The sequence below is a fragment of the Microcaecilia unicolor genome, chromosome 14, assembly GCF_901765095.1.
Source record: "Microcaecilia unicolor chromosome 14, aMicUni1.1, whole genome shotgun sequence".
Classification (NCBI taxonomy): Eukaryota; Metazoa; Chordata; class Amphibia; order Gymnophiona; family Siphonopidae; genus Microcaecilia; species Microcaecilia unicolor.
Window position 1 is genome coordinate 30,326,839 of NC_044044.1, and position 17,504 is coordinate 30,344,342.

The 17,504-nt window shown below is 42.0% G+C and overlaps 1 protein-coding gene across 3 annotated transcripts in view; it reads left to right on the plus strand.

Moving 5' to 3' along the window:
• The window catches only part of ACIN1 (apoptotic chromatin condensation inducer 1), a 53,596-nt gene that overhangs the window by 16,071 nt on the left and 20,021 nt on the right, over positions 1-17,504 (plus strand). For 2 of the 3 annotated variants that reach the window (XM_030187750.1, XM_030187751.1), the window contains exon 7: positions 622-758. In XM_030187750.1, the coding sequence (XP_030043610.1) occupies positions 622-758 (137 nt within the window). The remainder of the gene's footprint in view (positions 1-621; positions 759-17,504) is intronic. The other variant, XM_030187752.1, reaches the window with a different exon arrangement.

A 17,504-nucleotide genomic window follows, 5' to 3' on the forward strand; every position in this document is an offset into this window, starting at 1 on the left:
TTTAGATTGTAAGCTCCTTTGAGCAGGGACTGTCCTTCCTTGTTAAAATTGTACAGCGCTGCGTGACCCTGGTAGCACTTAGTACATTTTGTTATTCCATTACATTTTCATATACTGTTTACTACAAAAACTTTGATGTAGATCAGGTAATTGTTGGAGTAAAACTCGTTCTGTAAAAAATTATTCAATGCTTTCCAAGTGCTTAATTCATTTGGGCAAACTTATGCATAACAAAATTTCCTGACATGTTACAACAATTCTGACTTCAGATTTGGAATACGCACACTAAATTGAGTATAGGACAAATGGTTTTTGCCCAGTAGCACACGAAAAAATGAAGGCGCTTCTGAGAGAAGATGAATATCAGAGCATGCTGAAGGAGGTTCTGAAAGAGCTTGAGATAGCAATGGAGGAGCTTCTAGGGCAAAATGAACGTGAGGAAGTTAAGGGGGAGCTTCTAGGGGATGTGGGGCATAATGGGGTCATTTTTCAGAGCACTGGATACCTTCAGCATAGATTTTTAATATTTAGCTTATGGTTCTGTCCCACAAGCAGCTCTTCTCTGCTGTAGGTGAAGCAACTATCCGAAATAACTCCTCCTTGTGCTTTCTCTTTTCCTAGCAGGAGACAGATGTATTGCACCTGGACTCTGAACAGGAGGCGGTGGTGCCCCAGGCTAGTGGCAGTGCTGGAGACGCCACAGTCCCCGTGGTCCAGAAAGCGCATGGGCCTGAGCCGAGAAAAAGCAGAGATAATGTGTAAGTGATCAGAAAGCAAGTGATGAACAGCTACAGTCAAAAGCAAAGCACACCGCTAGCGGGGAACAGGACAACATGTAAGTGACCAGAAAGGCATGACAGTGGTTCCCAAACCTGGTCCTGGAGGCACCCCAGCCAGTCAGGTTTTCAGGATATCCACAAATGAATATTCATGAGAGAGATTTGCATGCAGTGGAGGCAGTGCATGCAAATCTCTCTCATGAATATTCATTGTGACTGGCTGGGGTGCTTCCAGGACCAGGTTTGGGAGCCACTGAACTAGACTCAGCTGATCAGAAAAGCTATGACATGAAGTTCTAGGATTAAGTCAGGCAGTGGCAGAGAACAGGGTTCTATAATTTAAAGGCTGAGGACTCTTATCGGGTGATCAGGTTCTTGGGAAAACGCTACTGAGCACAGAAGGTAAAGAGTTCTAGAATAAAACCAGAAGAACTGAGAGAGGATAAAGGTTACAGTTGTTGGGGTGGCAAGAAGATTCCAGACTGTACAGAAGAATATTCTGGAAAAAAAAAAAAGAGGGCAGTAATATTGAGGAAGACAGTTGTAGAATGTAGTTCTGAAGTATGGATCAGGAAAGGCTTCTGCAACATAGACTGGGAAAACAGGGTTCTAGGTAGTACAGAACCCCGGGTATATACTCTCCTACCAGCAGAACCACTGGCTTCAAGCTCGAGCCTGTAAGCATCCTGTGTAGCACACAAACACCAGTATTTCTCAGTCTCCAATAGATGGTAGAAGTGCCATCACGTGCAGTCTAGACAAGTTGGGTAGGCCTAGTTAGGGGGGCCTGAACGTAACAGAAGAATAGCCATACTGGGTCAGACCAATGGTCCATCTAGCCCAGTGTCTTGCTTCCAGCAGTGGCCAATCCAGGTCACAAGTATCTGGCAGAACCCTAATTAGTAGCACCATTCCATGCTACCAGTACCAGGGCAAGCAGTGGCTTCCCCCATGTCCATCTCAATAGCAGACTATTGATTTTTCCTCCAGGAACTTGTCCAAACCTTTTTTTTTAAACCCAGATTTGCTAACCACCGTTACCACATCCTCTGGCAACAAGTTCCAGAGCTTAACGTTTCTTTGAGTGAAAAGAATATTTCCTTGTATTTGTTTTAAAAGAATGTCCATGTAGTTTCATTGAGTGTCCCCTGGTCTTTGTACTTTTTAAATGAGTGAAAAATTGATTCAACTCCACCCACTTTACACCATTCAAGATTTTGTAGACCTCAATCATACCCCCTCCCCCAGCCGCCTCTTTTCAAAGCTGAAGAGCCCTAACATCTTTAGCTTTTCCTAATATAAGAGCAGTTCCATCTCCTCTATCATTTTGGTTGCTCTTCTTAGAACCTTTTCTAATTTCACCACGGAGCGATACAGAGGCATTATAATATTTTTGGTCTTATTTTGCATCCCACTCCTAATAATTCCTAGCATCCTGTTTGCTTTTTTGGCCACTGCTGCACAGAGCAGAAGATTTCAGCGTATTGTCTACAATGACACCTAGGTCTCTTTCTTGAGTTCTGACTCCTAAAGTGAACCCTATCATCAGATAACTATGATTCAGATTATTCTTCCCAATGTGCATCGCCTTGCATTTGTCTACATTAAATTTCATCTCCCATTTGGATGCCCAGTCTTCCAATTTCCTAAGGTCTTTCTGCAGTTTTTCAGGTAATCAATAATATAAAACGTGGAAAAGAAAATAAGATGATACCTTTTTTATTGGACATAACTTAATACATTTCTTGATTAGCTTTCGAAGGTTGCCCTCATAGGCGACCCGTAAAAGAGGCTTGGGGAGGCTAAGCCTCCCCAGCCCAATCGTGGACTTCCACTTGTGATGTAGCCCACCCTCCCGCCCCGCGCATTTTGATCTTTTATTTCCGTGGCAGCGACGTCAATGAAGAAAAAGACTACAGGCTCGTCGCCAGCTTCTCCCTTCTCTCTGCACACAGTGTCCCGCCTTCTGCGGTGATGCATTTCCGGTTTCCGCGCGAGCGGGACACTGTGTGCAGAGAGAAGGGAGAAGCTGGCGGCGAGCCTGTAGTCTTTTCCTTCATTGACGTCGCTGCCACGGAACGTATGGAGGTAAGCTCCGCCCCCTTTAGACTCCCCAAACAGTTGGGCTACCGACCGTCTATGGTTGCCATTCTTCGTCAGATCGAAAATAAGCAAATGTTGGTAGATGACAGTATATATAAGTGAAACATCAAAGCATTTCAGTGACAATCTGGGGGTGGATAGGTGAGAGACAGGAAGAATCGGGTGGATGAGGGACAGGGAGATATGCATAGAGATAGGAGGGTGACAAAGCAGTACAATTTTATGGTTTATAATGGGCTAGAAAACCCAGATCTTTGTTTCCTGTCTGGTGGGTGTCAAAATATTTTTCACAATCTGCATGTGTTTTGACAACTTTGAATAGTTTTGTGTCATCTGCAAATTTAATCACCTCGCTCGTCATTCTGATTTCCAAATCATTTATAAATATGTTAAATAGCACCGGTCCCAGAGCAGATCCCCGCGGCACTCCACTTATTCACCCTTCTCCACTGACAAAAACGGCCACTTAACTCTCCCTTTGTCCAATAGTAATCCACAGAAGAACATTGCCTCCTATTCCCTGACTCCTTAATTTTCTCAAGAGTCTTTCATGAGGTACTTTCTCAATAGCTTTTTGAAAATCTAGATACACTACGTCAACCGGCTCACCTTTATCAACATTTTTATTCACGGATGGTCCGGGGCAGGTGTCTGGGGCGGAGGCGGGAGCAGTGGACCCATTGGAGACAAACTCAGGTCTCCCTGAGGACCATGGAGAGAGGTTCTGGAAGAAGAAAGAGGTACCCTCGGGAGAAGACTTGTCAGCAGTGAGAATTTTTCACAGAGATGAGTTGTCAGCATTGAATTCTAAGGTCATGTCAGTACTGAAGATCTCAGAGAAGTATCCTGCTGAGGTTGATCGAATGGCAATCCCCCGTTGGAATGCATTTGGAAGTCCTTGAAGGCCTTCCCCTTGCACAGAGCCATTAGAGAAATGATATCAGGGGAATGGAATTGGCTTTTTGTGTTTCTAGTGGCCAATTGTTTGGCTCAGAGGATCTCGGAATTACCATCTCTCTCTTACTGAGAACCTTTCCAAGTGATCTTAAAGGAGCAAATAGTACCCCGTTCCCTCAATTCTTCCGAAGGTGGTGTCCTAGTTCTACGTCAATCAGAGCATCTTATTTCTGGTGTTGGGTGACAACAGGGATGAGGAAGCAATGCGGTTGTATTGGTTTGATGTGAGGAGAGCGGTTATCTCAAGAGGACAGAAGGCTTTCTTTGGTTGGACCGCTTGTTTATGCTGTTTGGGGAGAAGCATAGGAATGGAGAAGCGGCTTCATAGATGATGGTGGATTAAGGAGGCCATTGCACTGGTGTATGTTCTTAAAAGATGGGACATGCCTGCAGTGTTGAAGGCACATTCCACTAGGGGGCAGTCTGCCCCCTATGGCTGAAATGTAGAACAGCCATTTGGGCTTCATTGCAGGCCTTCATGAAGTGCTATTGGTTGGATACACAAGCTCATTAAGATGTGGTGCTTGGGGCGAGTATGTTAACCGCTGGTTTGTCTTATGTCCCACCTTTGAAGAATGTGTTGGTACTTCCCACATATCTGGACTGGTCTGGAGGGGCACTGAGGAAGAAGAAATTAGATTTTATCTGCTAATATTCTCCCCTCTAGACCACTCACTCCAGAACCTGCTCAGTTTAAGTGTTGTTGACACAGGGATTCAGTGTCATGCTCAGGAGCAGAGGGTAGAGTTGAATATCTTTGTCTCAGTGTTCTGAAGTCCACAGCAAGCTGTAAATTAATAACCTACAAATCATTGCCTGTTGCTGTGCTGTTCCCTAGTTAGGAAAGAGGGTTTCAGGTTTGTTCAGAAAAATGGTTTGGTCATCCTGCTCTATAAAGGAAATACTGGCTGATGTAGGCTGCACAGGATACTTGGCTTAAGACTAAAGTCAGTAGCTCTCAGTCTCCATCTGCTGGCAGGTTTGTGTATACCCATATGTCTGCACTGGTCTGGAGGGACTAAAAGAGAGAAAATTAGCAGGTGAGATCTAATTTCTCCTTAGGCATCTGGGAGTACTGCAAAAGGGTTCTGGGATTGCTAGGTGGTAAAACGGAAACAGGGTCTGGAATATTTACCAGGAGTGCTGGAGTTGGAAAGGCCCTGGACTGGAGTGCAGAGGGTTCTGAAATATTGCACTGGAAGAGCAAGGGAAAAGAGGATTCTGGAATAGTCCAGGAGTGCCAGAGGAGACAGGGTCCAGGAGCACTGAGAAGAGGTGTCTAAAATAATATCTGACCTCAGTGGGAATGGGGGAAATTCTGGACTACCGTTTTGAATTTTTGGGTGCAGAGGGTTTTAGATTATTGTGCTGTGCTGGGGAAGGGTTCTGAAAGGCTATCGAGGAGGGCAGGGTTGAGATATTTCTGGAACAGTCTGGGAGTGCTGGGGAAGGAAGGGTATTACTATTATTATCATTATCCTATACCAGGGGTTCTCAACCCAGTACTTGGGACACACCTAGCCAGTCGGGTTTGCAGGATACCCAACAATAATTATGCATGAGATAGATTTAAGGAGAAAAGGGTCTTGGCATAGTATCAGGAGCAGTGGGGGGGGGGGGGGGGGGGGGAGGTAAAGTTATCAAGTATTGTCCAGGAGAACTGGGGAGGTGAAGGTTCTAACATATTGTCCCAGAGTGACGGGGAGGAAAGGATTCTGGAATATTCTCAGGAGCAGTGGGAAGGAGAGGATTTCAAAATAATGTGCAGAGGTGCTGGGTGGGTAGAATTCTGAAATACTGAAGGGCACTGGGGCTGAGGGGATTCCAGGATATTATTTGGGAACAGTGGGGTGGGAAGAGTTCTGGAAAAATTATTCATAAGCGCCAGAGAGGACAGAATTTTGTTTACAAACAGGGAATACTTGTGGGGGGGGGGGGGGGGGGGGAATATGTGTATAATTAATTTTTAAAAATAGTAGTCAATGTAGATGATAACCATTATATCTTCACCTTGTGAAGAAACGTCTTGAGACACAACTGAATGCCATTCCTGGGAGAGATGGGTAAGTACCCTTGCACCGGGGCAGTAAATGAACTGTGTAATCCTCTCCCACATGGAGCTGCATGTCTAAAAATTAGACTCTTTTTTGGGGGGTGTTATTTTGTTTGTTTGTTGTTAATATAAACCAGAGGAATAGTCCCTCAAAAAATGACAGATAAAAAGGCAACACCCAGTTGTAACCTCCAACCAATAATCCAAGTCCTGCCCCATCGTTTCCTCCCCTTCCCTAGTATAACTCCACTGCTCTGTCCCTCCCCTCCCATGCCTGGCCCGAACACTTCAACCCCCCCCCCCCCCCCACCCTCTGCCCAGTGATAGGCTGCCCTTCACGAGCTCCTTCCATGGAACGAAATACCTTTTTACCTCTTCTTCTGGCTGAAAACCAGCTGTGTGGTCTGAGGGGTAGGAGAAAAGATCATTCTGACTGTCCGGGAGGTTGGAGGAATTTTACAATCACCTTGCCACGATCAGTTGAAAGAAAAGTATCTTGAGGCAATGGAGTAATATGTTGTGGCCAGATGGAGCCACCGGGTGAAAAACAGCATCAGGGGCCCTGAACTCGGCTTTTGGCTGCCCAGGAAGAACTATGGAATAGAGAATGACACGGGGACAAAGTTTCCCATAGGAATAATGTGGGCGTGGTTAGCACACGCTAAAACGCTAGCGAGCCTCTAGTGCGGCTCAGTAAACAGGCCCCAGTCTCAAAAGGATTTTCTGGCCAAGCTTATCTAGGCCTATTAAGCTTGAAAAATATGTTTTCTTGGACTCTATTTGTACTGTTTCCAGATAAGCTTAGTCCAAGGATCCCCTGTTCTCTTCCAAGCGCATTCTAACCAATGACAAGACCTTTTTTGTTTCTGCAGTGACTGAGTACCAAGGGGAACAAACTGATCAAGTGAATCTAGGGTTTCTGAAAATGATTGATGCCGATTGGTCAAATTAAAAGAGGATCCAGTTCAGATTCAGTCATGTTCAGAGAAGGGCTAACCTGATTCTAAAATCTTTTTACATCAGTCTTACCTCTACCTCGTGACTCTCATTGGGCAATCAACAATTAATCCCTGAAAGTTGTAAAAAAAAAAATTCCAGGAGAAAATGTCTTTAGACCAGTGACAGGGCCAGAGATTAATTTGAAATCAATTAACTTGGAAGAGAAAACTACAAATCCATAGAATACTTGTGTCATGAGTAGGTTTTTACATTATTGCATAAGCATTAACTCTGACTGATCTTCTAAATGAAGGTTTAACTTGCCTAGAATAATCACATGAGTAAATAAAACAGCACACTGAGCAATAAAATCATATAATTTGGCTTGAATCATAGTCCAATTATCTGGAGGCCGTATTGTAGAATTATCCCATCTGATCCTGCTACAGAAAGCTCCCTGGAGTTGACAAGCCATTAACGAGAGCAGCATCAAAGAACTTATCATCTTAAAAGGAACAAAAATCTTTATGAACTACTGTGATCGGAGGAACAAAGCAGCAAAGGACTATCAAGAGCAGGGGACCAGGTTTCAACAATAAAAGCAAATCCAACTTGGGAATCAGCTATCAAACCTCTAAACAAAATAGTGTTATTACAAACTGATCTGGCATTAAAGTACAGACTTAGAACAGGTAGAAAAGTTTGGGTATGGACCTTTCCTAAATCTGCCAGATGTTAAGGGATATAAATGGCGCCCGCAGTACGAAAATGATGCTTGCTAAATTAGTATTCTGTAATGGGAGCTCTGCTCAGAATGGCCTTTACACATTTCCCTCCGGATTCTATATAGCGTGACTAGTTTTCCGTGCAGAAATCCAGGCGGATTCTGTAACAACATGCGTAACTTAGTTGGCTTAACAAGCTAATCAGTGTTGTTAACAGCACTTAACAAGCAATAATAAGCACTAATTGCCATTATTTAGAATTTACGCGCACAAATCCCTAAGTGTATTCTGTAACGCAGTGCGCCTAAATTTAAGGTGCGCAGGCAAACAGGGGAGTGGTTATAGGCAGGGAAATGGGGCGGTTCTTGGGCATTCCAACATTTATGCGCATTGTTGTAGAATATGACCCGGTGAGCGTAAATCTAATCGCAGGGATTTACGCCAAGTTTTTGTTACTGTAAATGGCTGCATGTAGCTTTAGTCACAGTGAGGTCCGGCTAAGCGTATTCTATATACCGCACATAAATCTAAGCATAGAATACACCTAGGCGGAAATGTTTACCTTGCGGATTTTTTAGGTGCTATATATAAAATCCCCCCTTGTGCCTAACTTTGGGCAAAAGTACATAAGTGTTGCCATACTGGGACAGACCAAAGGTCCGTCAAGCCCAGTGTCCTGTTTCCAACAGTGGCCAATTCAGGTCACAAATACCTGGCAGAAACCCAAAGAGCAGCAACATTCTATGCAGAACCCCAAAGCGTAGCAAGATTCTAGAATTCTAAAGAACAAGATTCCATGCAGAATTTCAAAGTGTAGCAACATTCCATGTAGAAACCCAAAGAGTAGCAAGATTCTAGAATTCTAAAGAATAACAAGATTCCATGCAGAATTTCAAAGCGTAGCAACATTCCATGTAGAACCTCAAGGAGTAGCAAGATTCTAGAATTCTAAAGAATAACAAGATTCCATGCAGAATTTCAAAGTGTAGCAACATTCCATGTAGAAACCCAAAGAGTAGCAAGAATCTAGAATTCTAAAGAATAACAAGATTCCATGCAGAATTTCAAAGTGTAGCAACATTCCATATAGAAACCCAAAGAGTAGCAAGATTCTAGAATTCTAAAGAATAACAAGATTCCATGCAGAATTTCAAAGCGTAGCAACATTCCATGTAGAACCTCAAGGAGTAGCAAGATTCTAGAATTCTAAAGAATAACAAGATTCCATGCAGAATTTCAAAGTGTAGCAACATTCCATGTAGAACCTCAAGGAGTAGCAAGATTCTAGAATTCTAAAGAATAACAAGATTCCATGCAGAATTTCAAAGTGTAGCAACATTCCATGTAGAAACCCAAAGAGTAGCAAGAATCTAGAATTCTAAAGAATAACAAGATTCCATGCAGAATTTCAAAGTGTAGCAACATTCCATATAGAAACCCAAAGAGTAGCAAGATTCTAGAATTCTAAAGAATAACAAGATTCCATGCAGAATTTCAAAGCGTAGCAACATTCCATGTAGAACCTCAAGGAGTAGCAAGATTCTAGAATTCTAAAGAATAACAAGATTCCATGCAGAATTTCAAAGTGTAGCAACATTCCATGTAGAAACCCAAAGAGTAGCAAGAATCTAGATTTCTAAAGAATAAGATTCCATGCAGAATTTCAAAGTGTAGGAACATTTCATGTAGAACTTCAAAGAGTAAGAAGATTCTAGAATTCTAAAGAATAACAAGATTCCATGCAGAATTTCAAAGTGTAGCAACATTCCATGTAGAAACCCAAAGAGTAGCAAGAATCTAGATTTCTAAAGAATAACAAGATTCCATGCAGAATTTCAAAGTGTAGGAACATTTCATGTAGAACTTCAAAGAGTAAGAAGATTCTAGAATTCTAAAGAATAACAAGATTCCATGCAGAATTTCAAAGTGTAGCAACATTCCATGTAGAACTTCAAAGAGTAAGAAGATTCTAGAATTCTAAAGAATAACAAGATTCCATGCAGAATTTCAAAGTGTAGCAACATTCCATGTAGAACTTCAAAGAGTAAGAAGATTCTAGAATTCTAAAGAATAACAAGATTCCATGCAGAATTTCAAAGTGTAGCAACATTCCATGTAGAAACCCAAAGAGCAGCAAGAATCTAGAATTCTAAAGAATAACAAGATTCCATGCAGAATTTCAAAGTGTAGCAACATTCCATGTAGAAACCCAAAGAGCAGCAAGATACCATTCAGAATCCCAAGCACATAAGTATTCCATACTGGGACAGACCAAAGGTCCATCAAGCCCAGTGTCCTGTTTCCAACAGTGGCCAATCCAGGTCACAAGTACCTGGCAAGATCCCAAAACAATACAATACGTTTTATGCTGCTTATCCTGGGATGAATCACAGAGAAAGACTCTATTGAAAGAAGTGATTTAGCAAGCCACAACAGTTTGTTACACGGCACAATATAGCATGAACTGTGCCTGACACTGTGAAGTTTGTGGCAGCTTCATTGTTTTCTGTTACTGGCAAAAGTTTAAGCAAGTGTGTTACAGTTAAGACATTGTGCAATAGAAGTGGAATATGAAAAATGACAAAAAGAGACTTAACATAGTTATTTATGATTTATAGAGCACTAATTTAACATATATTTTTGAGTGTTAGTTTGTTGCACTTTAGGAGGAAGGGGGCTGTCTATGATTACAAAATTGTCACAGCTGCAGGCTTATCACTCACGTGATTATAATTGCCTTTGTGACTGGATGAGACGTCCCCGCAACAAGCAATAGCACTGCTTGCTGTCTATGTTTCCACAAACTAAAGATTGTGTTGGGCACATACGCCTTGTAGCGCTATAGAAATGCTAAATAGTAGGATTGGCCACTGTTGGAAACAGGATGCTGGGCTCGATGGACCTTTGGTCTTTACCAGTATGGCAATACTTATGTACTAATTCTATGTTTTCAAGGTACAGATGAGATCACAGAAATATGATCAGAAGAAAAATCTCTTCCTCTCCCACCTCCCAAGCATTTCAAATATAACAGCAAACAAGTACCCAGCACTCAAAAATCTAAAAAAAGAGGACAGGACAACCTTCTTTACCCAAAACCTGGGGAATCCAAGTAACAACTAGCGTAAGACTTCCATTAATCTACATTCGAATATTTTTATTTATTTGTAGCATTTGTATCCCACATTTTCCCACCAACTTGCAGGCTCAATGTGGCTTACAGTTGCCGTAATGGTGGTTGCCATTTCCGGGTAACAGAATTACAGCTGGTCTTGCGTTAAGATGTAAACATACATTGTAGCATACATGGTACATACCATATATCGAACAGATCATGGTGTATATATACCATGTGTATACATACATGGTAAAGAAGAATATCTTATTGTATAGCATGAAGGATCTTGAGTAATAAATTGGATTGTAACCTACATTAGGTCGTTGACTATAGAGAGACCTTATTCGGTGTAAGGTTTAAAGTGGTATTGCTTGATTATTCATAGCAAGGAGGATAATCAGTCATGTGATAGGAGTTCGTTTTTGTATAGATCGTGTATAATATTATTATTTAGTGTTTTAAAGATGGATATTTATGGTATGCTTTCTTGAAAAGGTCTGTTTTCAGTAGTCTTCGGAAGATGGTTGGGTCTTGCATTGTTTTCATGGCCTTCGGTAGTGCATTCCATAACTGCGTACAGATGTATGAGAAACTGGTCACGTATGTGGATTTATATTTTAGCCCTTTACAATTAGGATAGTGGAGATTAAGGAATGTACATGATGATCTTTTTGCGTTCCTGATAGGCAAGTCTAGACGATTTTGTGGACCAGGGTGCAGCCGAGAATGTCCCCTTCCAAAATCCTCATCAAATTATCCTAACCACGAACTCTTCCAGCAAGGGTTGGGGGAGTCTACATCGACGGGGATGGGATTGTTTATTTTTATTAGCCATATTTGCTATACTGCTCCATCAGAGATCAGGTCACCTTACAGATGGTCCCTAGACAAAGATATTTCACAAATGGTATATACCCACGATAGATCTGTTTGCATCCTCTCTTGAGCGGGAAGATTCCCAGCTTCTGTTCTGGAAGGGGATCAGAGGACAGATGTTTTTTTCCCTAGTTTGGGAAAAGGGTCTTGGATATGTGTATCATCCAATTCCTGATTCTGAAAACAACATTACTAACACCTAGAAGGGACTGAAGACCTGTGATCCTCCTAGCTTCCAAGAAACCAATTTTCATAGCATATAAACAGGGAACATTACTTAATTCCAGCATCCAATCCCTAGCTCTCACAGCCTGGTGAGGGAAATAATCCGTCCCTTGGATTATTTGAACAAGTGTCTTCAATGCCTCTGGCTTCTAAAAGGGTTTCTGCCTGAAGATCTATGCTTTCAGATGGAGAACGTTTGCCATTTAGTTTGAGGGAAAGGACCTAGATCCTTTCTCTGATCTCACTCAAAATCTTCTTGAATATCCTCAGACAAATTCATTGGGGTTCAAATCCATGCAGCCAGCATTTATCACCATCATATAAAAGGTACAGCCATCTCTACACACCCTTTATTGTAAAATTCAACAAACCTTCCTCCGTCATGGGATCCTTGTGTGGTTTTGACATAATTCATTGAAGCTCTTTTCAGTCTATCGCTGAAACACCTGGCCTGGAAATTCATATATTTGATGATGGTCATTTCAGCCAAAGTCATTGCGCTTCAGGCCCTCCCAACTTATTCACCTTTTACTAAATTCCATCATTCCAGCGTGGTTCTGTGTACGTTCTAAATTCCTATCCCAAGTGATGTTGGATTTCCATGTTAAGCAGTCGATTGTTCTTCCTATGTTTTTTTTTTTTCCCAGGCCACATGTCCATAGAAGTGAACAAGCCTTGCACAACTTGAATTGCAAAAGAACCTCAGCGTTTTATTTAGAACAGGCTCGGGCATGTCAAAACTGATAATGTTGGAGTCGTGGCAGCATTTGTGGCCTTTCTAAGATTAGTGTAAGAAATCTGCTGAGCTGCAGTAGAGTTTAGTCCACACGCTTATACCCCATTATTGTATGGTCACTGATTCCGACACAAAAGGCTTGTGCAGTCAATCTTCCAGGGTACCTTTGAGGGGTAGAAACTAACTCCATGGAGTTGTTTTTATTTTGGGTTAGTTTCCAAAAATATAGTGAACACACATATTGGTTTTCTCTCAACAAAATATATGCTGGCCGATATTCAGCCAGCGGCGGACGATTTTTGTCCATCGCCATCGCTAAAACTAGAACTTCAGTGCCGAGTCCTGTGTGGGCTTCGGCATTGAATTTTCTTTTCATTAAAAGCTGGCTAGTGCATGCCCGGTTAATAATCAGACTTAATGGCCATTGGTTAGCACATAAAGATAAGACAGCTAAACATGAGCGGTTAGCTCTTAATATGGGGAGCTAACTGGACTCCACCCCTGAATGCCCCCGACGTAGCCAGCTTCCACTTTAGCGCTAACCAGTCATTTTCAAAGCCACTATTGCTGAAAATGACCGATTAGCTGCATACAAGCGAGTTAACTCAGTTTGAATATTGGCTGGATGTTGTTTGCCAGTTGAAATTATGCTTTCTCCATTTATGTTGGGGAGCAACCCATAGCTTGAGATTCTCTTAAATGTGGACTATTGCAAACTTGTCCTGAAAGAAAACAGTTTCATACCTGGGATGGATGTTGTGGAGGTATAGCAGATTAAAGCAGGTCCAGGTATGCCTAAGAGATGGGTCACCTACCAATGCTAGTACATAGGACACAGGGGGCCTCAAGTACCAACGATGACAAGGGACATCCCAGTAATACCCAGTTTGAGCGCTTAAAACACTTCAAGAAAAGTACTTCATATTTGATTGCCATATGATGACATTACCCATATGTAAGAATTGTTATCCTACTGTTCTTGAAAAACACCTGTTACAGGTAGGCAACTTTACTTTCCAGGATTACGTATTTTGTTTTAAAAATTTCAGCCTCCTATGCTGTGGTGGTTATTTACACAATATTAAAACCGTCCTCTGTAATTCCCGTTAGATGTTCTAAGAACCCAGGGATAGTCATTCTGACACACTTTGCTTGATGTATGCTCCATGTTGTCCAGTCAGGGAGATGGTAGTATCTGGATGGTGTGGCTGGAACCTGGACTTCTCGCTCAGAGTGGTAATCAGGGAGCTGGAATTCTCTTGAGATCCACACTTGGGCTGGCTTAACAACAATGTTCATCAACACTGTACCTGCTGAGGCCATGTGATTGGCATTAGAAGGGGGTGGGGGGGGGGATGTCTATACACAGGCATCCTTTGTAGAGGCAATCTAATTTTTCATCTAGTAACACGAGTCTCCTGATGATAACGGTGTATGGATTTATGGCAGTTTTTTTTTTTTGTTTTACTACGTTTATTTATGTTTCCTTCAAGGTAATATAAGACTAATCTTTGGCTCCCAAATGAGACCAAGAATGATAAAATTGGGGTGCAGAGTTGGCCTTTCTTCTCTCCTGCATTTCCTTCTGCTGCATACTTACTTGTTCGCTTGGTTTTCAAGATTTTGACAGCCAAGTGGCCAGTGCCTGCTCCATCTGACCTTGTCCAAAGCTATGTTGTTCCCAGTTGTCGAAGTCTATCTTGCAAATTTTAAGGTTATGTTTGAGAATGTTCTTGAACTTAAGACGTGCCTTTCTTTGTTATCTGTGCTCACTTTCCTGCTGACCACAGAACACAAATCATCCCCCATTCTCATGATTACAGATAGAGACCAGTTGGCCCGTTGAGTCTGCTCAGTTGGCTTCCTCACTTGGTTTCTAGGCCAGACCAGTATACTTGTTCCCCTCATGTCCTCCATTCTGCTCCTAAACCCACTTCAAGTACTGCCATATATACAATGTCTTGCAAATGACTTCACACCCATGCAGCTTTTTGATATTCTGCTAAGAAACCTAATTCAAAATGCATTAAATTAGAAGTTGAACTGATCTATACAACATAATCTGAATTTTACAGTATGAAAAAAACAATTATACAATAATAGTCCTTGCATTTATTTTTCTTATTGTAAGCTGCAACCCAGAGGGAACAATATCAAGTGAGATCAGACCTGGGGCCATAGTCAACACCTTGGTTCCGTGGGATGGTTCATAGAGATCTTTTGCAATCTCTGGGCATGGCATGCCTGCAGGATCCCGACCCACAATGTAAAAATTGAACCCTACCACTATTTTGCAATCTCTTTGACCACTTACCATGGAACAGCTTACTGCCACCCATCTCATTCTCCAGCCACCAACTGAAGTGACCAGAAGGAGCAAACCCTCAGCTCTGTGTTCGCATCCCCCTGCTTGTCTGCGGAGAAAGCAGAGTTGCTTACCTGTAACAGTGGTTATCTGTAGACAGCAGGGGAATGCAGCCACACTTACCCTCCCCCTCAAAAAAAAAAAGAGAAGCAGAATATAATGAGGATTTAGGGGTATGTTTACTAAGGCGTGTTAGTGTTTTTAACACACCTATAAAGTTAAGGTGCGTTAAACGCTAACGCGCCAATACATTCCTGTAGGAGCATTAGCGTTTAACATGCATTAAAAACTTGCCTATAGCGCGCCTTTGTAAACAAAGGCGTTAACGATTAAAGAAGTGCCTTGTGCCATTTGTAGATCCAGTTTCAGCAAGAATGTTTCTCTATTTTCCAATAATGATGACATTAGCTAGCTAGAACATAGACTGATCTGGAGGTAGCCCAGGAACTACTTTTCTGAGATGTGAAAGCGATCTGGCACAATCGCTCTGTTGGTGACATCATTATGAAGTGTGGCTGCATTTCACAGCTGTCTATGGAAAAACCCCAGTTACAGGTAAGCAGTTCCACTTTTCTTTTGTATGAAATGAATTTGAAGCAAAGATCTAAACATACCGGACACACAGCTGCCGAAAGGTCTCCGGCATAAAGTTATTCAAAGGTGGAGACTGAGGAAAGGCTAAAAGAAAATGTCTGTATGTGGCACTGTTAAGTCCATCATTGTAAAGTGGAAAGAGTTTGGCACCATTAAGGCTGCCCTTCTAAAGTCAGTAGGTGTGAATTAAGGATATTTATTTATCTGGGGGGATTTTGCCCACACCTTTTTCAGTAGTAGCTCAAGGCGAGTTACGTTCAGGTACACTAGGGATTTCCCTGTCCCTGGGGGGATTCACTTTTGTGCCCAAGATCAGAGGGAGCAGCAGTGGGATTTGAACTAGGCAACCCTGGATGTCAAGCCCACAGCTCTAACCAATAGGCTACGCCTCTTCTGAACAAAGTCAAAGCTTACTTTAAAACAATTACAGAGCCTCCTCTAAAGCTAGCTGAAACGGGGGAAAGTGTTGACTGTTAATTTCACGATTATTTCACAATTATGGCAGCAGGGAAACAGAAGAACAGTACCCCTTGTAGGCACACAGACGAAACAGTCACAAGGGTGACAAAAGAAAGGGCATTTTAAATATTATTTTATTTGAATTTTATATTCTTACCCTGTATATATATGTTTATAGACTCCTGAAGAAGGCCCTCGCAGGCTGAAACACGATTCGTGTTGAGTCCTGGATGCTTAATAAAGGTGTTCGGACATCATCTGCTGTCCTATCTTTTGTCACCCTTTTTGTGACTGTTTCGTCTATATGGGAGGCTAGCAAGAAGGAACCTACTGATGAAGAAACTCCATACGATAGCCTGTACAGCATTTTCAGAAAACCACTTAGGGAACATGTATGCAGGAGAAGTTTTGGTCTTATGAGACCAAAGTGGAACTTTTTGATCTCAATGCTTAGCGTTATGTGTGCTTAAAACAAATAGCAGCACATCGCCATCCCTATACAGTCAAGTCTGGCAGTGGATGCTTTGCAGCCGAAGGGACAGGGGCCTTGTGAAGATCAAGGAAAAGATGAATGATGCAGATATAACAGGGTCTTGGAAAACAACCTATTCCAGTCTGCCATCTATCTGGGTCTGGTCAGAAGATTCGCCTTTCAGCATGACAACGATCCTAAGCACAAAGCAAAAGCAAGAATGGAATGACTCGCCAAGAAGAAAGTCCAAACCTGAATCCAGTCAAATGGAGGACTGCTGTCCACTGACAATTCCCAGCCAACCTGACAGAGCTAGAGTTATTCTACAAGGAATGTTCAGCATGCCACCGTGCAAATCTGGTAGACACTTATCCCAAAAGACTCATGGCTGGTATTGCTGCAATAGTGGCTTCAACCAAGTATTAAGTCAAAGGTTATGAAGACTTATGCAAACAAGACTTTTTGTTTTATTCTTAATTACTTTTTGAATACTTCTATAATTGTTCTTTCAGGTAGAAAGTGCTGTGTAGATCAGTAAAATAGTGCTTTCTGAAATGTATTTTTTTAGACAATAGAATGTTGAAAAATGTGTGAAGACACTTGCAAGACACTGAGGCTCATTTTTAAAGCACATAGACTTACAAAGTTCCATAGGTTACTATGGGGCTCATTTTCGAAATAGAAAAACATTATGTGTGCTGAAACGTTGTTCAGGTTTGGACTATTTACATTACAGAAACGGCTCAAAGAAGAGAATTATAATATACAAATAATTTGGACAGATTGAAAGTATGTATGTGACTGATAGCACACATAGGAGCCTGAGTGAGAAGTCAGGTACCAGATACTGGGGGGGATGAACCGAAGAGGAAAGGAAAGCATCCTAACTAGCTTGGATAAAGTGTGAACTCCTGCAGGCAGTAAGGGGGGAATTCATCAAGCAGCATTATGGCCTTAACATGCGTTAAAGGAATTAGCACACGTTAAAAGCCCATTCTATATCTATGGGCTTTTAGCATGTGCAAATTCTCATAACACTGCTTGATGAATTCCCCCCAAAAGCTTGTATGGCTGACAGCTGGGTTATATATTTAGCCAGAGTG